This window comes from Herpailurus yagouaroundi, unplaced genomic scaffold, assembly GCF_014898765.1.
Source record: "Herpailurus yagouaroundi ecotype Mexico unplaced genomic scaffold, PumYag 140, whole genome shotgun sequence".
Lineage (NCBI taxonomy): Eukaryota > Metazoa > Chordata > Mammalia > Carnivora > Felidae > Herpailurus > Herpailurus yagouaroundi.
This window is the reverse complement of record NW_024412395.1, coordinates 69086441-69111862: the sequence shown is the minus strand read 5'-3', so window position 1 is coordinate 69111862 and position 25422 is coordinate 69086441. Positions and strand designations below refer to the sequence as shown.

The following is a 25422-nucleotide window of genomic DNA, read 5'->3' as shown; positions in this document are numbered from 1 at the left end:
TCTATTATTCTTTTTTTTTTTTTTTTTAATTTTTTTTTTTTTCAACGTTTATTTATTTTTGGGGACAGAGAGAGACAGAGCATGAACGGGGGAGGGGCAGAGAGAGAGGGAGACACAGAATCGGAAACAGGCTCCAGGCTCCGAGCCATCAGCCCAGAGCCCGACGCGGGGCTCGAACTCACGGACCGTGAGATCGTGACCTGGCTGAAGTCGGACGCTTAACCGACTGCGCCACCCAGGCGTCCCTCAATTCTATTATTCTTAAGAAGAGGGATTTTGTATTTCCAAATAACACATGGAAACAAACTGAAAATGTCTGTGGAAGGCTGCACTAAAGCTAGGGGCAGGAAGTGGAAAAACAAAGTACTCCTTCCACATACTATGACATGGTTATTATTTCAGTGCTTTACCATAGCTGCTAAACGTGGGCAAAATGTTAACCAGAATCACTGTAGAGAATATAAAAAGAGACTATCACATATGCTCATTACTAAGCAACCACCATGCCTTCCAAACATACTCAACTGAGTAAAATACCAATGAATGAAATGAGTAAAAATAAGTAAGTCCACACTTACTAGGAGGCTTGTGAAAGGGTACAAATTAAAGCTGTCAGGGATACTGTCAGGGATAATGCACATTACAAATTAGCAGAAACATTCCTCAAATTGTTATGAGGACAGATATCATGGAAGGCAACAGAAAATTATACATAGTAGAGAAAGGCCAGGATAATGGAAATCAATTTATGGCCAACTAGGCAGTTTATAAATAATGTATGTCTATTATAGGCCTAGCCCTCCAAAATTTGGTGATATCACATGACATGTGACAAATTATATACTCTCTGGATAGAGACACGAAGATACGACCCAGAAGTCCTAAAATGCCGAAGTTTGATGGCCACTTATTATATGCTTTGCCAAATCACTTTATAGTAAAACAAGATCTTACATGCACAACTGAGCAGATTCCAACAGCAAAGAATGCCATTTTCAGTAGCACCAAGAAGATACTTTGAACAAGTCAATCTCCCAAAGCAAAGGTGCCTATATTAAAACCACAAGGAAGTTATCTGTCAGTTCCACCACACCAAGTTTGGGATTGCAGACTTCTAGTATAATTTTACACAATGCAGAATTTTAGATAGACACATATTTTTGTTTACAACTATCCTGCAGAAAAAAGGGGCTAAAGAGAGCAAAAGGAAAGGTTTACTTAGCTCTTTTGTTTCTTTACAAACAGGTTTATGATCAATTTTTTTCTCTAATATGCTGCACAGTATAATTGACACATACTATAGACAACATGTGAAATGTACAAAGGTATTTAACAAAACCTTTTTTTATGCTTGTTTAATGTAGAGGAAGAAACAATATGAATTCTGAAGGACGTTTTACAAAGCAAAATATGTTGGGAATTAATAACTATTTTGTTAGCCATCTGCAAGTCTGTCCTCAAATGCCAGTTGCCTGAAGTAAAATCGCAGATAACTGATGCTTTTTCTTCTGCCCTTCTTAGATGCAACAAAGTTTCAGTACGACATTGTTTCTTATGGGAAAACAGAAGATAAGCATTGTTTGGATCCACTGAGGGTTATCAGCTTCCATTATGTAGCACAACCATGAAAAGCATTTATTATAAAGAAAAAATTTCTGTAGGTCAAGAGTTAAATGTTAATCTGGATTTCAGAAAGGGGTAAAATCACAGCAAATGGTTCACATACCCAGAATTTTTAGCTTCCCACCACTTTGGTTTGCTGCTGACTCTCACTGACCCACAGACTACCTTTAGCAGAAGCATAAATTACCAATAATGTTTATGTGGAAAGACCCATTTAAGTTAAAGAAAAAAAAAATGATATACTCCCCAAATTATTTACCTTATTTTCCCAGCTCGTTGACAGAATGTACATTTAAGTTCCCATGTCTCTGAATCCCATATTGTAACTATTTCCTCAAAACTGACTGCTAGTAAAGAGCCATCTTCAGAGAAACAACAGTTAGTTGCTTGGTATTTGTGATAACTACCCACAAAGTCACAAGTCCAGCCAACGGCTTTTTCTGTGAAAACATAGATCATATAATTCAGAAATGGTATAAATGCTAGATAATACTTTAAGGTAGTTATAAGCAATAAGGATTACAAAAGAAGCACAACAAAAAAACCACCTCCCTGAAACTTTAGAAATGCTACAAAGCATTGATTGGTTTGAAATTTATGCCCATTCCTGGAGATCCTGATCTCCCTCTAGTGGAACAATGAAGGAACTGCCTTTTTTTTTTTTTTAACTGTACCCTAACAAAAACAATCAGCACTTAATTAATCAAGACCCACAGCATTAAATAAGGTAGAAAATGTTCTTCCAGAATGGATACAATTTATGAAAGAGAAATATTTTAAAACATTTTTTAAATTATGCATTGATATACCTTATTTAATTAACTTACTGTATATATCAGAATCATCTGTTAATATCCATACTTTGAAGTGACCATCTTTACTAGATGTAACCAAGGTGGGGTTTTCAAATTTTTCTGCATTACAGAAACAGATAGCTGTGATGTGGTCTTCATGTGGCATGTTAACCTTTGTATTAAGAACAAACCTAACAGAAAGGAAATCAATTTATTTTTACATCAGAACAATATGATACATACTGTGATGTAAGAATTTCTTATGGTACATCTTACAAGAGCATCTTTAGGAATGGGCAACTGACAATTATCATCTAGACAGACAACTGAGTGTTCTATCTCTAATGGCCTCAAGATATAAAGATTTCTAACACATTATCTTGGTCTTCATGTAACTTACACAATATAGAGATGATTATGTATACAGTCAACTTATGGTGAGAGCCTACTGTATTAACTCTGCAAGAAAACTGTACAGAACTCAGATGCCTTACTATCTACCTTTGAGAGAATAAGCAAAAAATGGAACGGCTATGAAAGCCCCTACTTGCGGCAAGAAAATACAGAAAGAGAACTACCTATTCAAACTTCCCTGGTCAGTATTCCATATTTACAGTCATAGAAAATACTTTTTCAAAGCCTGTTTCCAGCTTGACAGGGTGCTGCTATGAATGAAAGATAATCTGTGCTAGCACAGTGTACTTAAAAGAACATCAGGGGGCGCCTGGGTGGCGCAGTCGGTTAAGCGTCCGACTTCAGCCAGGTCACGATCTCGCGGTCCGTGAGTTCGAGCCCCGCGTCAGGCTCTGGGCTGATGGCTCAGAGCCTGGAGCCTGTTTCCGATTCTGTGTCTCCCTCTCTCTCTGCCCCTCCCCCGTTCATGCTCTGTCTCTCTCTGTCCCAAAAATAAATAAAAACGTTGGAAAAAAAAAATTTTTTTTAAAAAAGAACATCAGGAGAAAACTGTCTTGTGATTTTTTAAAAGTCCATGTTATAAGAAGCATGACTAGTGACAATCTATTAATCCCTCCGGGCCTGTTTCCTCACCTGTAAAATGTAGAAAATAAGCTTATCTTAGAGTCTTTCTGTGAAGATCGGTAGGACAAAAGCACTAAGCCTAATTCTTGGCACACATCAAGGACTTGATAAATGGCTACTATAATCAACGTATGAAACTAGTGAACCCATCTAATCAAAACACGCACGTTATACTACAATACACTTCTGCTGCCTACAACTGCCATTATTTCCGAAGAAGGTAGCATAATGTTAATGAAAGAGCAAAGGAACTAAGAAATTTGGGTTCTAATTTTGGATCTGCTTGAAATTAGGTACTATGTCCTTGCGGTGTCACTTTTTCATGTTTCTTCATTTATGCATTGAGAGGACATTAAAACTTGGAGGACACCAATACTTTCTCAAAGCAGAAAGCTTTATTTGGAGAATAACATCTCTCTCATTTCACTAAATCTAAAATTTATCAAAATGAAACATTTTAAAGACAAATGAAACCATAAAATAAAAAGTCAAATATCTTCCATTGTGAAATAGTCACATAGGTAGTATTACCCTTGTGTTTTCTTATTATACATCCACAGTTTCATTTGCAATTCAAGCTCTGTTTCCTTTTCCTGACGTTGTTCCACTGTTGCAAGCCAGTTACCATAGCAGCCAAATGCAGCCTTTGTTAGCTCGATTTGGATCAGACCATAATCATTGATATATTCTTGCTGTATAATATCTAACTGAAGGGTTAAAAAAAGAATCCAAAATGTTTATTAATGTAAACACATACATGTTCAAGTTTTCAAGGAATTACAGATAATTTCCAGAATCTATAGTAACAGGTTTTTAAAGGAAAAAAAGGAAATATTTATTAGTTATGGATACCAAAACTGCCATTATTAAGGACATTATATAGCACCAGTTCAATAGCATTATTATTATTCTCCAATGACCTTAAACTTTAGTGATGACTGACCCATTCACATGGTACAACAGAACCTTTAGTTGATAATGCTTGTCTCTTGTTTCTATAAACAAAGAGCTTTACATAAAACCCCAAGGTTAAATTCTGTATCATTAAAAATGAGAAGAGCAAAAATAAAACCTACAATTTTTAGGAAGTGAAGAAAGACAGCAACGTTATAAGTAGACAGAATTTTATGTATGGTTGTTTCTTTTATCCCATTCCCTTGTCTATTTACTAAATATGGATCAAGTAACTATTATTTCCAGGCACTGTACTGGAAATGTACAAAGAAATAAATTTCCTTTCTTTAAAGGGTTTAAAGGCAGGGGAGTGATACAGATCAAGTGTATAGCCATTATGTTAAATCTATAAAGGGTACCGTGGGGCACAAAGAAGTAGGGAGTCTGGATTGTGTTTATCAGGATTAATAAGCATCCCTTTTTACACCAAAAATTTTATGACACTTTACCACAGAGACATATTTGTTTTTACAACCCTCATATTCTTATTTCTGTATTCTTGCGACTCAAAGGCACAGATGTGTGTGACAGTTAGAATGCAGTCTGAAACAAAAATACGGAGCCAGCATAAGAGCTGACTTACATGTAGATTTAATTTGCAACCATGGCCTCATTAGAATCATGCTGTAAACAATTCAACTAAGTAACCACAGATAGTACTGATAATGTTCAAGTAAACAAAGGCACAGAGTCTTTTTTTAGAAGCTACTAAATAAGTTACTTGACCCTAGTGATGCTGTTGGAAACTTTCATTAGATTTAAGGCTAATTAATGGATCAAAATCTTACATTGTACAACTGCTTATCATGCTGGAGAGAATAAAACTGCAAATGGCCAGGTTTTCCATTTAAAACCAAAGCTTTAGTTCTGGGATCAACCATCAAACCGGTGAAGATATTACTGTCTGCAAAAGAAGTGACAAATAACAGTTAAACTCATACAAATATTCACACTTCTAAAATGTGCAGACCCATTGGGTTTTACAATACCTTTCACTAGGCCTTGAATTACTGCGGAAGCCTCAAGGTTTCTGTGAATGACTATTATTTCTGTGGATAAATAAAATAAATAAATAAAAAATCATAGATTGGTCAGAACTTCAAGGAAAAAAAAATCAATTGAATTTATGTCATTCTAAAATACACCAGAATACGAAACAACTGGTAAGTTCAATTTACTCAGAGTATTATTAGAAAGTCAAGAATTTATTTTGTGATTTAGCTAAAATACTAGAGTTGGGGAGAAGGAGTTTTTCTGGAGGCTTTAAGTTTTATCAGTTGTGCATATGAATATATCAAGTGTTAATTCAGAAACTTACCCTAAAAGACACAATTTACCTTGAAACGAGTCACGGCACTAATAGATTGTTCACAGTTATGTTTTTTGAAGGGAAAGGAGGCAGTGAGCTCTGAGATCTACATTTAGGCTCCGTAGTAAGAGAATGCGCAAAAAGTTTTTGGAGGCGTACGAGACTGCGCCACCCCCGTCAGAACGCACAGGACTCTTAACGCAGAGTGGCCACATGAGCATTTTTTGAAAATGTCATTACATCTGTGAAAGCACAGATGCTCACTTTCTATGCCCACATCATCTCACATGTAAAGGTTTCGAAATAGAAGCGGTACAACAAGAACCAAATACACCTAGCTCTACATTTTCATAAAAATGATCCTGAAAATGTTGGATTCTGGTGGCAGAGTCAAAAAGGGGGTAGAGAAAACAGGAAGAATGGAAGAAAAAAATCCTCAAATCCTCGTTAAATCCTATGCTATTCTTAATTAGATCTCTTATTTTCCATCCCTAGAGTTATAATTTAGGCATTATACAACCCCATCTCCTCACAACAAATTCAGACTTACTATTATCAGAGTGAGAAGTACAGAACAAATCCCCTGCTGGTGAGACTGAAATGTGTTCAATAGTAGCTCCTAAACGGGGGAGGAACTCCTTATTCTTCTCTGTTGCATCGCGCCACTCTACAAGGACAGATTCACGACCACCACTCAGCAGACTGGTGCCTTTTCATCCACCCACAGAAATGAAAAGCGAAGTGTTTGGGGGGAAAAATCGAAAGAAAAATATAATCAACGTTTAAAATTTCCTTACCATGTTAGAGAAATACACTATTTTTAAAGATATGCAAACAAGTGTCTTCCTAGCTTTTAATAAACTTAAGATAACACACTTAATAATCACTGATCCTAGGATTTTCCTTTCCAACAATATCTGACTCGTTTGTTGCTGACCAGTTCTTCTGCCAATGAGAAAAAATAAATGAAACAAACATCATCTAGGGCCAGATAGCTTCAATGACAAAATTTTCCAAACATTTAGGAAATAAACCAATTTTATGTTCTTCCAGGTAATAAAAAAGAGAACATTTCTCGACTTGTTTACAAGAACAGCATAACCCTTTACTAAAACTAATAAATTTTAAGAAAATTACAAGCCAATTTCATGACCGATGAAAATTCCCCAACAAAAATATCAGCAAGCTGAATCCAAGGATATGTTAAGAGGATAATATATTGCAAAGCTGAGTTTATTGTAAAAATGTGAGATTATTTTAACACTTGAGAAATAAATGTAATCAATTCCTACTATGGGATAAAGAGAATAATCATGAGTATCTTAATAGATGTAGAAAAAGTAAATAAACTTCGACACCCATGATAAAATTTCTCAGCAACTTCAGTGCTCACACACAGCGTGACTGGGTGCAAAGCACCAGCCCAGTTTATACTGTTCATATTTGCCTGAACTTATAACCTGTTCTCAAAGCAACTACAAGTTGTAGCTCATTTACACAGGCAACTAATTTTCTTTTTCTATTAATTCTCTTATACAAATACAGGATCAATGCTGACATTTTACTGACAACCATATACCCTTTTAACTATTCTTAGAAATAGTCACGTGGCGTATAATATAAAAACAAGAATTCAACTCTCTAATAAGCCTAGGTTAGCTGCCTACATCAAAGCCTTGGTGCAGGGTAGGGTGCCCTGTATTCTTTTCTTCCCTTTGAGTGCCAACTAGCCGAACTACTCCTTCTTCCCCAAGACCCATCTGAAAAGGCTAATCCTAAATGTTCCAAGGCTTAAGTAAAGCCACCACAGATAGCTGTGACTGCTAACTGCTGTGAGAGGTGGCAGACAAGATGGACAAGGTAACAAAATCAAGAAAAGTCGGTGACAATAAGTATCAACCGGTCTTGGCCCAGATTAGGGTAGAGCCCACAGCAAAGAAAATAGAAGTGAGGATGAAGGGCAGAAGAAATGACACTGCCTGGAACATGACATACATATGCACACACACATTCCACCCTAGTAGATCGCCTCATTCACATTCACAATTTTAAATAATTCAGACCTTGTGTTCCATTTTAGCTACATGAGAGTTTGTGTAAATGAGCTACAACTCATCCAATATTTGAAAACGTAAATTTTTGAATGAGACATAGGTCCAAATCCCACTTACCACCTGTGTGACCTTAGGCAAGTTAGTTCTCAACTACAAATCTCACTTCCTTTACGTGCGAAAGGAGAAAGACAATGCCTATGTCATGGCTTTAAGAATTAAATGAGGTGGTGCATGTAAAGCACTAGCATAATCATTTGCTCTGATAAACTACAGCTATTCTTATGAACAAGCACTTAACCTTGCAGACATACATTTTAAACAACTAATATGATTTAAATAGGTTCTTTCGTTAACAAGGACTTTATCATAGGTATACACTTTGATACTCTGATGGGCTCTGAAACCTAAAATAAATGGTATTGTGCTGAAAAAAGCTCAAACCACAGGGGTGAGAGAGTGTTTACGATTCCTCTGGTGCAGGCAATTCTACACCTTTCAAACTATAAATGCAGTGAATACTGATCCACATACTTCAAAAGATTATTTTAATTATTTTGCACTTACCTGTCACTGAAAAAGCCAAATCCATAACCATATCATGGTGCCAATGTAAACATGTGTATGTGTATTTCTTATCATCATCAAAATTCCTCCTATTGGAGAAAACCAAAATTGTTATTTTCACCAAAGGCATTAAGTCAGGAAAGTAATGGCATGCCAAATATAATGCACATAATATATGCCAAAAATAATAAATTATATTATTAAACTTGTAGGTCTCAATTGTAAAAATTACATTTTCTCTAACCAGAGTCACTTCTACAAACAATAGATCATCATGATGTCCTATTAGGTATATGCTCTTGTTAGTCTTTCCTTTTCACTCAAAGCTTGATAAAAAAGTTCTCCTCAATAAAGCAATCAGAGACAAAATGGAATTAACTCCTCCTACAAGCTCAAGGTTACAAATTTTAAAATAGTAAGTCTATGCAATGAAGAGCACAGTAATACAAGAAAGAGGGTACCAGCAAAGCCTAATCTCTATCACCAGTAATGGCTTTTCGGTATTATCCTTTTTCCTGAACCCAGGGATAGCTCTGTTGTGCAGGACTAATATAATATATACATTCACCATACTCTTCACTGAGTCAACTGACCAAAGACGAATTTTGCCATCCTTGTGACCAGTTGCTATGCAATCTTCCTTTGGGTGACATGCTACACATGTGAAATTGTTCTTAGCATGTTTCTTATTTCTTGATGATGATAAAGTAAACCTAGAAGAAAAAAAGTGTCCCTTATTAAAGTTTCTTGGTAAGTGGTGATGTAGTTAAAAAAAAAAGGGGGGGGGTGGGGGGAGTTTGTCCCTTATCAACCAAACTGGAGAATTCTCAAAACTCACTGAATGCAAATACAGGATTAAAAAAAATATATACCGTGTCTAAGAACCACGAATTTGCAAACACTTACGCAGTATAAACTTCACATGACTAATATTCTACCATAACTTGGCTACAGAGGCCACTGACTTTGAAATAAAGCCAAGATAGTCTTCTCAGTGGCTTTTGCTCGAGCCAAGTTTGTTCAAATTTCTTGTCAATTGAAGCTAAGTTTTAACATTAGGTATGAACAAGCCTAATAAATTATATCTGTGACAACTGGCTAATGTATCCAAAGGTATCAGGATCCTTATTATACTGCAAAGAAAAACAAATGTTAATCCTGACAGGGTAAAAGGGAAGAGGGGAGTGTCACTTGAGGAGTCACCATGCGTGCTTCGCGCTAGTCTCCTTAAATATGTTATTTTATTCATCTTTACAACTCTGTTAGATAGGTATTATGCCTATTTTAAATATATGCTAATTTGAGGTACAGTGAGATTGCAGAAACTAAATTTGACTCATTTTTTTTTAATTTATTTTTAAATTTTTTTTAACATTTATTTATTTTTGGGACAGAGAGAGACAGAGCATGAACGGGGGAGGGGCAGAGAGAGAGTGGGAGACACAGAATCGGAAGCAGGCTCCAGGCTCCGAGCCATCAGCCCAGAGCCTGACGCGGGGCTCGAACTCACAGACCACGAGATCGTGACCTGAGCTGAAGTCAGATGCTTAACCGACTGAGCCACCCAGGCGCCCCTGACTCTATTTTAAACCCAGGTATCTCAAAGCCTATATTTACTCCAAAGCCCCAAAACTGGCCAATAAGCATCACCACCTGGGGTAGCCTTTTCCAACTACATCCAATTTTGACATCGTGTATGAACACCAGAATCTAAGAGGACAAGGAGTTTTGGCTGGACAAAGCTCCCTAGGTGTTTGTGACTAATGACTGATTCTCTCAACCACATGCATTGTTGTGTTAAAAACTCTACTTCTAAATCTAGTGGTTTCACAATCACTTGCAACAGGAAACTAGACACAACTCTGGATCACAGGTATGAAGATGAAATAAAATTGCAACAAATTTGAGTAAATAAAATGATCAAAAAGGAATTCTTACCTTGATGTTGTTTTCTTTTTGAAAAAATAAACAGACAAGTAAAAGTCCCGTACTGCAGCAACATATTCCCCCTGGTATTTCAAAGAGAAGATAACATTCACAAAAATAGGCAACACTCTTTAAGAAGAAACGTTCTCATCACAAAAGTTAACACAATTAACAATTTTTTTTTTTTTTTTTGCAGATTGAGTATATCAATATAAAATGATATAGGTAGCTATGGAAAGGATACTCCTGTTAGAATAATCATAGAAAATTAAAAGACAAACTTAGGTACTATATCTGAAAACTAAACTCTCTAGCTTTAAGAATAATGACTTGAAATTTTCCCATTAAGGCATAATTTACACACAATACAATGCAATGTCTGACATGTATATATCCATGTAACCACCACCACCACCACAATCAAGAAATCAAGATTTAGAACATTTTCTTTACCTCAAAAATGCTTCCTTGCTCCTCTTTTTAGTCATTTCCCAATGGTGCTGCCCCTGCCAGCAACCAGGGATTTCTATCACCACAGTTTACCTCTCTGTCTGTTCCAGAACATCATATAAACAGAATGGTGCAGTATATACTTTTGTGTCTGAACTCTAGTTCAAAACCACCCTTTTGAGATTCATTCATGCTCTTTTCTGTGTCATTCGTTTCTATTATTATGAAGCAGAATTCCAATAAATTAATACATATCACAAATTATTTATTCTCTTGATAAACATTAGGGTTTCCACTTTGGAGCTACTATGAATACTAATCATTCTTGTACAGGTCATTTTATGGTCATGTTCTCATTTCTCTACCAAGGAGTGTAACTTCTGGCTCATGGTAAGGACAGATGTTTATCTTTGTTCCATATATTCCCAATGCTCAGTACTGTCAGTCTTTAACATTACAGCGTTTTCTCTACCATAAGAAATTAAACCTTTTCAGAACAATGCCAAAATAATGCTATAAACTTAGATTATAGAAACATGCCACCACAATGTCATCTAGGGGTTTTTGGTGGTACTTGATTTTAAAATAAAAAAGTGGTTAGTAATAGGGAAAGGTGAAATAAATCATGGTATAAACATAACAGAGTTATTATTTCTGATGAACATTTAAGTATACATGCATGCTGCAATGTCAGGTGAAAAAAAGGTAGAGTCTTCCGATCCTAACTCAGTTTGAGAAAAATTATTTTATGAATGTTTAGGAAAAAGTCTAGAAAGACATTCCCCAAATATCACTGGTAAGATTTAATTTCTCCACTTTATTTTTAACTTGCAAATTTTCTATACTGGGCACACTGATTATGGACAGGAAGACATAATTTTCTTTTTTTAAATTTTTTTTTTTTTTTCAACGTTTATTTATTTTTGGGATAGAGAGAGACAGAGCATGAACGGGGGAGGCTCAGAGAGAGAGGGAGACACAGAATGGGAAACAGGCTCCAGGCTCTGAGCCATCAGCCCAGAGCCTGACGCGGGGCTCGAACTCACGGACCGCGAGATCGTGACCTGGCTGAAGTCGGACGCTTAACCGACTGCGCCAACCAGGCGCCCCAAATTTTCTAAAGACACAGTCCAAAATGAAAGGATTTGAGTAGCTTTTACATGAGGCAGGCGAAGAAAGAATACAAATGCCAAAATATTGGTATTTTTTGAACAATTAGAGGATTTACAAGAGCAACAGGTATACACAACATTAAGGATCCTAAAAACTCTATACCAAAAATACATGCTAAAGCAACGGAACAAACTTCTTCGCTACCAAAAATACTGTAACTCAAGGCAACATTCAATCACTGGAATATAAAATGCTCAGAGCAAACATTGCTGAAAAGAGATTTTATGTACAAAATAGGAAACTAAAATTTTACCTCATTTCCAAAGGCAATGCACTTGGGTGACTGGTTTATATAATCCAAAACAAAGGAGAGCTCCTTCGCTTCTATCTCCTGGCTTGATGATTTTGGCAGTTTCACTGAAACCAGCTGAAATACATCTAGCCAAAGGAAGCTATATTAATATAAAGCTTCTCTAGAGAAAATGAACATGTGCACTTATTCACAAGAAACTGTTAATTAGTATTCTAGATACATTTGATGCCAAGATAATAATTATAGGCCATCTTGAACAAAATGTACCTTCACCCTGGACTGTTCATTTGAATATACAAGTTCTGAATGGCAGTCTAATTTCACAACTCGTATACATACATGCTCTCTCTAAATAGAAATACAAAACAATTTAGCTTACTGGTGCATTGTCTTCCAAAGTATTAGGCTGACCTTTACAATGGATATAGTATATCACTGAACTGAGCAGCCAAAGGCAACAAACCAGCCGAGAGCTTTCAGAAATGCGATGTGCTTGCCACATATTTATAGGATAAATCTCTTCTAGAATATTGACATGCTGTTCTCTTTATATCCCATTTTTAAAAAACTCACAAGGAAAAATAGCTATATTTACTATGTATGCTATTTCCTTATCCTCTCAGACATTATAATGAATATGAAATTCTGTAACACATCAATTTACCATTTTCCCATTTTCCAGCCTGTTTAGTATTTGCTTTGAACTCTTGATTCTTCTAGCCTTCTCAGTCATCACAAACTTCACATCCCCAAACCCTGTACATTTGATTTTTTTTTTTTTAACTTAGTCTTCCCCTCTGCCGACTTCAGGAAGTGGCACCACCATTTACCAAGTTGCTTAGACTAAAAATCCTTGAGTTATCTTTGAATTCTCTCTCATATCCCATATTCAAACCATTAGTAAATCTTGTTGGCTGTCTCTTCCAAAGATACCCAGAACTCAATCATTTCTTATCATCTAACTGGTAAGAGGTACCTCTTAACTGTACCCTTACCACTTCTATCCTTGTCCCCCTTTAGTCTATTCTCAATAAGCCAGTGAATCTACTACAATTAACAACATTTCACTTTTCTGCTCAAAACTCTTCAAAATGGCTTTTTATCTACTCAGAATAAAAACCAAAGTCCTTTCAATGGCATACAAGGCTGTATATTATCTATTCTTCCTTGGATTACTCCAATCCAACCTCCCTCCTAGTCCTCAAACATGTCAGAAATGCTGTAGAAGATGCTTCTCCAATATGACCATGCGGCTTATTCTTCTCAGAACCTTCCCTGACCACTTATTTAACTAGGTATTTCTCCAATGTTGCCTATTCCCCTCCCCTGCTATATTTTTCTCTAAAACATCTTTCACCTTCTTATATCTTATGACTGATTTGTCTGCTAGATCAGACTAGAAGATGCCTTTTGGAGTAAACCAAATGCTATAATCTAATTGGAATTCTGTTTATGGTGGGATTAATGTTACTCTCCAGTACTTGGCCGCCCGTATCATGAGGACTCAGAATATGAAAATCTAGTTAGCTGTTAGATAAAATTGTGAACCGGGCTTGAACTAGCATTTCATAGAATAGATTTAAATTAATATTCGCCATTTGTTTCATCTTTGTTCCACAATGCAAAACCAGTCTCTGTTAGGAAATTGTATAAATCATATTGAAGTGTGCTTCTGGTTTAAAAATAAATTATTTACACGTCATCTTTTATAGTATCATTTTTTGACTATATGTAATTTATTCATTTAATGTCTAACTGAAAACCTACTATGTGCCACATTCTATTCTGTTGGAGAGAATAAAACAGACCATCTCAACAGAATGCCAAGGTCTTTACTTTAGATCAGTATTCTACCCTGGTTTGCACAATGGACTTAAACTAGGGAATTTTCAAGTAAACAGGCCCCACCACAGAGAATCTTAAAATTTTAAATTCTTTGCAGTGATTCTAATGTACAGCCAGTGTTAAGAACTGCTGATTTCACTGATACGGATAACAAGTTTTGCTACAACTATTAGCAACTACTCTTGCAATTGACAATCACAGTGTTAGTATACAGAGTGGTTACCAACTGTGAGTGATGAGTATAAACACCCGGGGAAATATAAAAATGTAGATTTCTAGACTAAATCTCACAACTAGTGAATCAATGGTCAGTTAGGGAGATCAGGAACCTACATTTTTAGTAAGGATGTGAATACACCTTAAGAATCCACACACTTTTCTATAAGACAGAGCTTAAATACTGAAGAGTTTTATCTAAAATAGTCAACTAGGAGACTTAATTATTTTAAGAAATGTTGCCATTCCCAGAACATTTTTTGGAATACTTTAGAGGTTGTTTATGGGCTAACATAACTAAACTTACTGCTTTTATTCTTTCACATTTTTGACAGATAAATATTAATCATTAACAGTCTTCATTCACTAAATGATTTTTAGCTTAAAAACAGATTTAACTTTCACAGTTTTAATAAAAGTCCATGATAGAAAACAATCTGCCAATTTCTCCCAGCCAAAACAACACACAAAACCAATTCTCCCCTCAAAAAACCCTCCAAAAACAACAAAAATACACCGTGGAAAGGATTCACTTAGCTAATGAGCCATGAGCCTGTGTAGCAGACTGCTCAGTAATTACCTTAAAGCTGCTTTCATCTTTGAATTCTGTATACAGCTATACTTTAGAGAGAACACCAGAGGTGCAGCAATCTTCTTGAATAATGATATTAGAAAAATTCTTTGGATATATCCCTCATGTCAATGTTCTGATGTATCAAATTCTCTGCTATAGGGTAATTATTTGTGACCACTAAAGATATTCCAGAAATTCATAAAATGCCCTGAAACATGGAAATTTCAATGAAATAATGTTCCAATGATAATAAAAATGTAATTAATAATTTAATCACACTATTACCTCTTAATATCAAACTGTTTTCTATACCATTTCTGAACAGATTCAGGGTCAAAGGGGTGTTCAATAATGGGTAAAATTATAGAGATACTTAAGAATGACAGATTAAGTTCAGTAGAAAGATAAACTCTAGTCCATCTCTGCAACACAGCTTTGAACTCTGAGCTCTGCAGTCTATTATTACAACTATATGAGGCTTCCCCAAAATAAATGCAATAACAACAGAAGGAACTGAAATGCCAGCTCCAAAAACTGTTAACTTCAGACTAAAACCAAGATGTTAACTTTTGAAAAACTATGGAAACAGTAAACCCATGCTATATAAAACAAAATAAGTTAATTATACTATACCTGGCTTTTCTTTATTTATTATAACAAAGACAGAATCCTCAGCACTGGGTAGAGTAAAGAGGGCATGAAGTTTAAGCCCTACTACGAAAGTCTGAAAGATAAAAAGCACCATATTATTTATCACCTGTCCTCCCCACCCCCCAAACTTAGGTTCCATAAAGGGCAGGGATTTTTTTTTTTTTAACCCATTTTGCTCACTGCTGTATCCCAACGTCAGAAGAGTATGTGGTGTATAGAATATACTCAATATGTATTTGTTGAATACATTTTCAATTAATACATATAGATCCACATATGTCTTTTAAATGGTACTATGGTATTCTAATGAATGAATATAAAATTTTAACTGACCTCAAGATCATATTAAATTTCTTTCTTCTGTAAATAATGCTGTAATAACTACACATACATGTCGTTATTTCAACAAGAAATTCCTAACAAGTGAGATTGCTGGAGTAAAGTTATTTTTTCATTACCAGTTGTACTCTAATTATGTACAAAAGTATCTGTTTCTCTGCACTTTACCTATTACTAGTGTGTTTTTTTTTTTTTTTTGCAGTCTCCAATTTGGAACTGATAGGGAAAAATGCTGTGTCGTTTTTTATTTATGAGATTAAACACCTCTCCACATTTGCTGGCTATTTGTTATTTTTTTTCCTGGGAGTTACATAGTCTTACCCTATGCCAATTTTTTTCCCACTGAGTTATTAGTTTTTCCTTATTGATTTTGGGAATTTTCTGTATTTTAGGGATAATATCTCTTGTAAATATTTTCTTCCAATTTTATTACTCATCTTTTCATCGAAAGTTTAAAATTTTCAGTCAAATTTCTTTTATGGTGTGACTTTTACAACTTGTTTAAAAGGCTCTTAGGCCTTCTAAAAAAAAACAATGTGTCTGTCATTACATTATGTTGCCATTCCTTTCCAAAGGATAAAAATGGAAGATCAATCCACGTACCTTTATTAAAATGCCATCTACATAGTCCCACAGTTTAACTGTGCCATCAAAGGAACAAGAATACAACTAAAAGGGTAAAAATAGTACAGAATTTATTACAAAATACAACTTCATTAAGGTATTAAACAAATAATTAAGCAATACAGATGGCATTTTCTGTTCATTAAATCCTTAGCTTTAAAGAGGTAGAGTCACTTACTCCTATTTTTTTTTTTTTAAATAGAAAACCTAATCAGAGCTCTGTGAAGAAATTTCAAGTTTTAATTAAAATGAGGGGGAAAAAGTCAATCCTCTATCTTCAAGAAGATGGTAAGTTCTTGAGCTACGAAAATACTTGAGAGCTTGTCTAGAGCCCAGTCCTCTCTTATTAGCAAAACCACTTTCATCTTACATACATTAAAGGACTGCTTCTCAAATGATCTGAGAATGTCCTCTTTAAAAAAAAAAAAAAAATCCAACACACTAAAGACCAATACTTTTGTAAAATACAATTAAGTTATCATGCACTCGAATGCTGTGGCAATGTCACAGTGCTCTACAGTTCTGGGTCATTCAATTTCCACACTTATCTCACTGCAGAATGGTAACCAACCATTTGTGGCACTGATTTGTGCACCACACTTTGGTAGCGCCAGAAGGCCTTAATAGCATGTATGTTTAGCTTTGTCCCAGTGGACTTAATTTTACTAAGGCCACACTGGATTACTTGTCGCCATTACGGTGAAAATACATCACTTAGAACATTTATAAAGAATTTTAAGTTTTCTGAAAGCGGCAATTTTAAGATTTCTGCCAATGAGGACATGGAATCAGAGAACAGAAAATGGTATCATCTATTCAAGTAAAAGAATTATGTCATGTAGAAAATATACATCAAAATTACTACATATAAAGAAAGGATCATGAAAAAGGATTAGTAAAACATAACAACCAACCATACAATCACTGTCAAAACACAATGGTTAACACACAAATCCTATGACTCTGAAGTCCAGAGAATCTGCACTCCCCATCACCTTAACCAAACCTTTCAATAAAAGCATTCTCTAACTTTATTAACTTTCACTCACGTGAATAGATCTTTTATGCAATGATACATGGTTTTTGTTTGGCTACAAAACGTAGTCATACTGACTTCACAAATTCCAGTTTTAATGAAAGGATACTGCTGCTATGAAAAACATTCAAGTGCTACACATAACAATGAACTGTTCTGTTAAACCCTCAGAGGAGAGCAAGGAAAGTAAACTGTGCTTGCACTCTGCAGAAAAGCTACTTAACTTTGACTTTCATGTAGTAGCTCATTTAATTTTGGAAAGAAAAGATCCCTGTTACAATAGGCCCGACTTCTTTGTGATAACAACACAGTGAATGGTGATACGCATAAACCCATTCTTGTATCAAGCAATAACTTCCATGTTGGCAGTAAGTAATCTAGAAAAATGGAACTTGATCAAAAACTAGAGCAAGAGAGGGGTGCCTGGGTAGCTCAGTCAGTTAAGCATCCAACTCTTGATTTCAGCTCAGGTCATGATCTCATCATTTGAGAGATTGAGCCCTGCATCGAGCTCTACACTGACAGTGTGGACCCTGCTTGGGATTCTCTCTCTCCCTCTCCCTCTCACTGCCCCTTCCCCATTCATGTTCTTTCTCTCTCTCTCTAAAATAAATAATTAAAAAAACAAAACAAACTAGACCATGAGTCAACCATTTTTGAGATGTCTTTAGTGGTTGCTGAAATTTAAGAACAGAATTAAAATGACATTATTTCTGAATTCTGAGCTGCTTTGTGGGGTGAGTGGGAAGGTCTGGACTAAATTAGATTCCCAAGTTTGCCCTGAAATTAACTGGTCCATCCACTGACTAATCCTTCTTGTCCAGCACTGGCCTTAAGATAACATCTGCACCAACACTAAAGAGCCTCATCTGTAAAGGAAAAGATCTAAAACATCAATACCTCTTAGCCAGCATTTTGAAAAATGGGTTCCAGAAACCAAAGGGGTTAAGGACACTTAAGCTTGAGAAACACCAAACAGTATGCACCCTTTTTGGATATTTGTAATGCATATAAAAGGATTTGAGAAGATCTACAACCAAGAAATTATCTAACTGTGCCTAACCTTCAATTTCAGTAACTCACACAGCCAAGAATGTTTTCTTTCAAGCAACATCTATTAGCATTCTCTGGAATAAATGGTTTTACAGAATACAGCATGGGCAATGTAGATCTAGGCTGTGACCCTATTTTAATAACTAAAAATGTTAAAAAGTACCCTGAATCAAAAAAATCAACATATAGGTTTCTGCTGCTACCTGAAAGTAGAGTATTTCTATGAAATCTTTCATAGAAAGGTGGAAATGGTGTAAAACAAAGAAGCAATTACCATTAATTTATACAAACAATTTTGAGCATTCCCACATCCAAAGAATAACCTCTCTTAAGCTTTTCTGATACCTTGGGATTCATCTTGCTAATGGATGTACAACATATATTGAGATAAAGCACAGATGATCATAGCTTAAAGCTATGGTAGCTTGATGCTGAGCAGTTCCTGGGGAAGGAGCCTGGTGGGGCCACTCTCACTGCCAGGGGTGCGTGCTGCCTCTACATCACCCTGCTGCAAAATAAACACGGAATGCTATTTTTGATTTTCATCTTTTTTTTTTTTTATAAAAATGAAGTGGCACAATACGAACTTTTGAAAAGGGATGCATGTATTTTTCTAATTGTAACTTGGTAAGTTTCCCAGCTAAAATCAAATCATAATTTTCTGGTAACAACAAAGCCAATATTACATTTAATTATAAATCATTTGACACCTGTAGATGATTGTTGGGGTTGAGTTGGATTCCAGTCACCAGATTTCTGTGCCCTTGCAATATGTGTACACATTCTTCTGTAGCTGTGCTATGAACTTTAACAAAGTCACCAGAGACACAGAAGATATACCTGGAAATAATAAAAAAATAAATTTCATGTATTCTGTATACAGCATAATCTTTTTTTTATAGTTCATGAAAAATCTTTTTCACTTGCAACAGAGGTTTCTTTTAAAACCAACAGTTTCAAAAAAAAAATAAAATAAAACCAACAGTTTCAAGAACTACATACTAAAAATTGTGTGCTATGTTCTCACTTACCATGCACCATTACTCTAACAGCATCTTCCCATGTCCCCCCTGCTCTTCATTGTTCACTGGGGACACCACCTTACAAATGCTAAGTCAAAGCTCTCTCTAGTTGGCAAGACCTCTTTTATAGCAAAGTACAAAGACTTTGTGACAGTTCTTTCACTTGTTACTGAAATGTTAGTTTTGTTTTTGTCTTTCTGGATTTGTGGCTTTCTTCAAAATAGGAGAGGCTACTAAATTACTAAAAGTAGTTAAGTGGGGGCAATATTTGACAATTTTCATTACGGATATAACCACAGAACAGAGCTCGTAGTATAGTAGTACAAACCTTCTAGTCTCTACAAAATAAAAAATGTTCTGTGCCTATTACGTAGAACATTATACATGTCTAATAGGGTGTTTCTCCATGCAGTACAGAAGGTACAAACCACAGAATCCCCAGGCCAGATCTCTTCTCTGTGTTCCCAAAGCAACCTTACATGACTTGATCCTACTACTTTTCACACTGTGTTGCCATTACTTGTTTACAAATGTATCCCCTTCCTTATTAGGCCATAAGCTCCCATTGGGCAAATGCCTTAATTTATCTTTGATTCCCAATGTGCAATCCAGTTTGTTGAACAGAACCCACTCAATTCTCAGAGATTTTGTAAACTATCTGGATAAAATGAACCAATAAAAAAATTACAAGATAACAAAAGAGTAAATCTTCTAATGCTGACCAGGATCACGACTACCCTATTTTATCAATTCTAAGACACCTGCTTTTTCACATGTTCACCTCTCTGAAATCAGGACGCATTATTCTAAGTGCCAGGAGGCAATCATGAAATGACTTGTTTCACTGTCTAAAAGATTAAGCAAGTTCAAGCAACAAAACATCTGAGACATATGGTTACCCCTCTGGCTGGATCCTCCTCTTCATTCCCATGAGTACCTTAATTCAGAGTCTTAACATCTCCAGCCTGGACCTAAGGGCTTCTTACAGTCTCCAGGTGTGGCCCTTCAATTCATCTTTCCCACTCACACCAGATTAACTTTGCAAATTTGACATTACCTCTTTAAAGATAAAATTAAATTACAGTTTGTCAATGTTTTCCCACTGCCTTTGGGATATGATCTAAACTCCTAAGGCCTTTGGGGATTTGACCTGATCTAAGTGGAGCTACTTTGTCATTTTAAAACTGTCCTCTAGTCAAGTGGTTTACAACTCCACTACCCTCCCACTCCCCACAGACACACCCCATTATACCAAAAGGTTGGCTAGGCATTCCCTGAGATGGTGGTGGGTGAAGGGTACTATGTGCCAGGAAAACTCCCTGATTCTGATATGCTTCCCCAGAGAAAAGGAATTTCCTCTCCTTGCTCCTCCACAGAGAATGGCTTCAAATTTGAAAGCAAGCCCCCAAAAGAAACACTCTCTCCCTGCTTTTGTATACATTGCTGTCTACACAGAATACTCTTTCTTTCTGACTACTTCCTTAAGACAGATTCAGCACACGTGAAGCCTTCCTGCATTTTCTCATTCTAGAGCAGTACCACTCTTAATGTGCTTATACAAGATGGTAGGCTTAGCGCTATAAGAGCACTGACCACACAGCATATTGAAGCCTTCCCCTACTAGACTGTAAGCTCTTTGAGGGGAGGAAAGGTGTGTTTACTTATTATAAATAACAATAGAAATACAGTAGGTAGAAAAAGGACACAGTTTTAAGAAGTCAAACAAATGGGTTTGAATGCCAGCTTTACCACATATGGGCTGAATGCTGGGAGAATTTAATTCTCTAAAACATCACTGTTCTCTGCTGTAAAAGGCAGGTAATGGTTTCTCACAGGGTTATTATGAGGACTAAAGGAAACAACACATGCAAATGCACCCTTAGCACACACAGTATGCTTAGCACACTCAAATGCTTTCATAAAATCAGAATACCTAAAACCCTGCAGACAGAAATGCATGTAAAGCATAGACCACAATGCCTGCCACATATGATTCAATCAACTTTACTGAAATGAAGAAGTTAGAGATGCTTTCAAACAGGAACCAGAATTTAAATGAGGCTCCAAAGGATGCATAATTTAAGAGCTGGGAACGAAAAAGAATACCAACATAAACATAAGCTGGGAAATAATTAACACAGTACCTACAAGAGATAGGAAATGACCTAACAAAGTGTATATGATGGGTTATGTCAGGAAATAATTGGGTAAGGAGAGTCAAGCTAGATCAGGGAAAGTCATGAAAGCCAGAGAAAAGAGCTGTAGATAAGGAAGGCAACAGAAGATTAATAGGGTTCTGAGCAAGACTAGGAATAAGGGTGAGAGTTATGATAGTAACACTTAAGGAAAATTATTACAGCAATATACAGAATGGTCTGCAAAAGAGTATTTAGAGTTGGACACTAGCTTTGTGGGAATTTAGGAATGTAAAATACAAGAATGACCTACCTTTTAAATTTTCTATACCTTAGCAACCTAATGCTTAGCACCATGTAACTGTAGGAGCTAAAAGGATGTAATATAAACAGTGCTGGACTGGGAGTCAGTAATAACTGATACAGGAATACAAGCTACTCTCATGTATACCCACCTCTCGACTTGCCTCTTAAAACAACCCCCTCAAGTAGGCAGAACAGAGTTTTTGTCTTAGTTCCAAGAGGACCCCATGAACAAGAGGAAACAGATAAAACTCCACGATTCTAGTCTTATTTACTATCTCAGCTTTCTTGATGACCTCCTTGAAGCAAAATACAAAATTACCTTATTCCTTTTTGTATAAATTAGCCAACACCTGTAGTACCTTTTAGATAACATCCAAAACCTTGATGAGTTCATTATGACCCTGTTCATTTGCTAGAGAGCTGATTTTAATTACTACTTTTTATATAGACACAAACAAAACCCAAACACTCCACATCTAAATCTTCACCAAATTCCCCAAACTTCAGTACTGATTTTCTACCTACTTATTAGGTCCATCTGGTCATTTCATAGGTACTTTAAACTCAACAGGTCCCAAAGTGAACTCGCTATCTCGTTAATCCTAAGTGCTGATTCACTCCAAAATTGTCTATTCTCTTCAATATTATCTTGGTTTAGGCCAAAGTAATTTCTTGTCTGAATGCCTGCATTAGCCTTTTAAGCCATGGTCTGTACTCTTCCAGATTCTTCTCCCACCACTTCCCTATACTTTATGCTACAAACTATACTGACTTTACACACATCACACTACCTACTCCTCCCACCCTACCCCAGCAACTTCAAGCTGCGCACTTCGCCTGGATGCCTTCCCCCAGTATCAGTGGTGGAACAAACTCCTATTAGTCTTGCAAGGTCCCACTACTGAAGGGAAACTTTCACTATATAACTCCCTCCTCTATGCCATCTGTGTACCTCAAGTATGCTAAGTCAACCTACCTCTGATCTTGCCACTCTCCACCACTTATTACTTAGTTTTATGCATAGTCTTCGGGTTAACATTCTTGAAGAAACACAATCATGTTACCTTCCACCGCCCTCCATCTAGGGAATAAAAAAAATAGTCTCTTTGGACCAAACAGCCAAGAACTGGCTTCACGTTCCTTTTTCAACCTCACTAGCTCTCTTCATATACTAGTCATATGAGCTAACTGTACCACAGTCTGTTCAATATATTTAGGTTTCTACTCTTCTTGCTTATACTGTGCCCACTATCTGGAATGCCATCCATCCATATCCTCTAGTCAAAATACCATTCACCTATTTAGGCCTAGCCTAAATGTCATTTCCTCAGCAACCTGTCCATCCTCACCAGTCTGAAGTACTCTCTCTTTAGTAACTCCCAAGGAACCATAGTATGCAACATCTGTTACTAATTATTTTTTTCCTCACTAGACTGTAAAATCTTGAAAATAGGATCAATATTAAAATTATCTTAATTTTTATCATGTCAGCTTGTTACAAATAATACGTAGCTGACAAATACTTAAAAACGAATTGTAGGACTTGGTAAATGAAATACTGCATCTCATCCTAAGTTGTAGAAGCACTACACTGGAAAAAGAAACTGGATTCCTAGCTGTAAGCAGAACTTTGACACCTTGAAATCTCAGTTTCTTCCTGATTTATAAGATGAATATCAACAAAGCTCTCGTTCATGTAAAGACCAAGGATTCTTCTTTTTTTTTCTTGCCTCTACTGCTATTTATGAAAACTCCTTCAGTCATGCATGCATTCAACAACTATCATACACCCATAAGCAAGACACTGTGGGGGATACAAACTTTCATAAGATATTATCGTTACTCTTCTAAGATAGAAAGGGGTAATTAACTAAGGGTCACTCTGTCCTTAAATGATTTGAAAACCTCTTTCTACGAGATGTCATTTGTAAATTATACTGACAATAGAGCAATGACAGCTGACACACACTGAGCCATTAAGTACCAGGCTTGTTTTACCTGATTTATATGTATTAAAGCACTTAACCCTCTCAACAACCCTAGGAATTGGATTATAAAAATATTATTCCTGTTTTAGGATGAGACTACTGAGGCAAAGATAAAGAACCTGCAAAGGTCACACAATTTAAGAACCGGGTTTTGAACCCAGGGAGTAGTTTGGTTTCCAGCTATACTGAACTCCCGAGAATAGACACCAGGGCTTTCATACGTAATCATTCCGCACAGACTCTAACATCAGTATCACGCATAGTTGCAATAAGGTTGCCAAAATACATCTTTAGGGGAAAGAAGAGTGTGGAGAAAATGGAAATCTTTGATCTTTCAGTAATTCAAAGTCACGACTCTTTCCGAAAAAACACTCCTCGCAGTACTGCAAGGGCAGTGATGTACAGATCTTTTTTGCCCGGACTTTCTCGCCGCCCCACGGCGGAGCTGATTCCAGGCACGTGGGACCGCCCCCGGTCCCTCAACCACCTGCAGGTAAACTGTCCTGTAAAGAAGCCTCAGCCTGCAGTGCCACGGGACTAAGTGGTTTCTCACTCCTCTAAGCAGCACTCATGCAACGGTTCCCTTACGCGTGGCCTGGGGACTCCCGCACGCGCCCCCTTCCCAGAGCCCAGAACCGCCGGTTGGCGAGTCCGGACTGGCCTGACAGTTCTTTCCTCCCCCTCCCCGGGGACTCACGTCCCTCAGCCCGGCTGACAGTGCGCGGTGGCCCCATACTTAGAATCCGCAGAGAACACAGCTCTCCTAAAGTTCAACTCGCTGCCGCCGCAACGAACCACGCGGACACTCTCCTCCTCCACCATCTTCGCGCAGACGCAGGAACTCACAACCGCCCGCAAGCCCCGAACTTCCTTGACGGAGGCCGGGCGCTAGGGCACGAGTCTCAGCCCACAAAAGGCGTGCACCGGCTTCTCTAGGCCTCAGTCTCTATGGTAGGACCCAGCGCCTGTGCCGCCATCTTTTTTGGGGGCAACTTTAAATTACAACACAGGTAGGAAAGGTGAGACAATGAATTTATATTAGACATCTTTGAACTCTTAGTACAAATAAGTTTCTCTCTGGCCTGTTAATTTGATTCTACCTACAACTTCGTTCGCCAGAAGGGAAGGGTGGCCTATTGTGTATCACGTGACCTCCAGACGGCCTCCCTTTCCCACTCACCAAGGCCTTTCCTTTCTCGGTAGTGATTCGGGCGCTGCGAGATGACGCCAACATATTCGTGCCACCTGGTTTTACCGCTCAGCTTAGTTCTTGGGTGGAAAGGTAGCTTTCTACTATTTGCATAGCTGTTTGTCCCTTTCATTAGCCGTCATTTTCTCCTTTTCCGCCGAGCGTAGCATAGGTCTCTACAAAATCCCCGCAACTCCGAAGGCCTTGCCTTTTCCTTTGGACACCTGGCTCCTGCTCCGGAATTCTGGTGCATCCGTTTTCCTGTTCGGTGGAGCTGCTCGCACCGATCTGACATTCCCTCCCACT

The 25422-nt window shown here is 37.0% G+C and overlaps 1 protein-coding gene and 1 long non-coding RNA gene across 5 annotated transcripts in view; one reads left to right on the top strand and one right to left on the bottom strand.

Annotated features, from left to right (window-relative positions):
• Positions 1–25215, bottom strand: part of WDR75 (WD repeat domain 75) — a 31411-nt gene extending 6196 nt beyond the window's left edge. The window contains exons 1-16 of one of the 2 annotated variants that reach the window (XM_040475625.1): positions 25108–25215; positions 19187–19316; positions 18822–18984; positions 16367–16432; positions 15407–15497; positions 12139–12263; positions 10275–10345; positions 8930–9049; positions 8337–8425; positions 6269–6427; positions 5399–5458; positions 5198–5313; positions 3987–4162; positions 2451–2608; positions 1883–2063; positions 955–1049 (exon numbers count right to left, since the gene is read on the bottom strand). In XM_040475625.1, the coding sequence (XP_040331559.1) occupies positions 955–1049; positions 1883–2063; positions 2451–2608; positions 3987–4162; positions 5198–5313; positions 5399–5458; positions 6269–6427; positions 8337–8425; positions 8930–9049; positions 10275–10345; positions 12139–12263; positions 15407–15497; positions 16367–16432; positions 18822–18833 (1519 nt within the window). In that variant the 5' untranslated portion in view covers positions 18834–18984; positions 19187–19316; positions 25108–25215. Of the gene's footprint in view, positions 1–954; positions 1050–1882; positions 2064–2450; positions 2609–3986; positions 4163–5197; positions 5314–5398; positions 5459–6268; positions 6428–8336; positions 8426–8929; positions 9050–10274; positions 10346–12138; positions 12264–15406; positions 15498–16366; positions 16433–18821; positions 18985–19186; positions 19317–24663; positions 24795–25107 lie in introns of those variants that run through there. The other variant, XM_040475624.1, reaches the window with a different exon arrangement.
• LOC121030818 (uncharacterized) overlaps positions 25102–25422 on the top strand; it is a 218011-nt gene continuing 217690 nt past the window's right edge. For all 3 annotated transcript variants that reach the window (XR_005790430.1, XR_005790431.1, XR_005790429.1), the window contains exon 1: positions 25102–25209. This is a non-coding gene — a long non-coding RNA (uncharacterized LOC121030818). The remainder of the gene's footprint in view (positions 25210–25422) is intronic.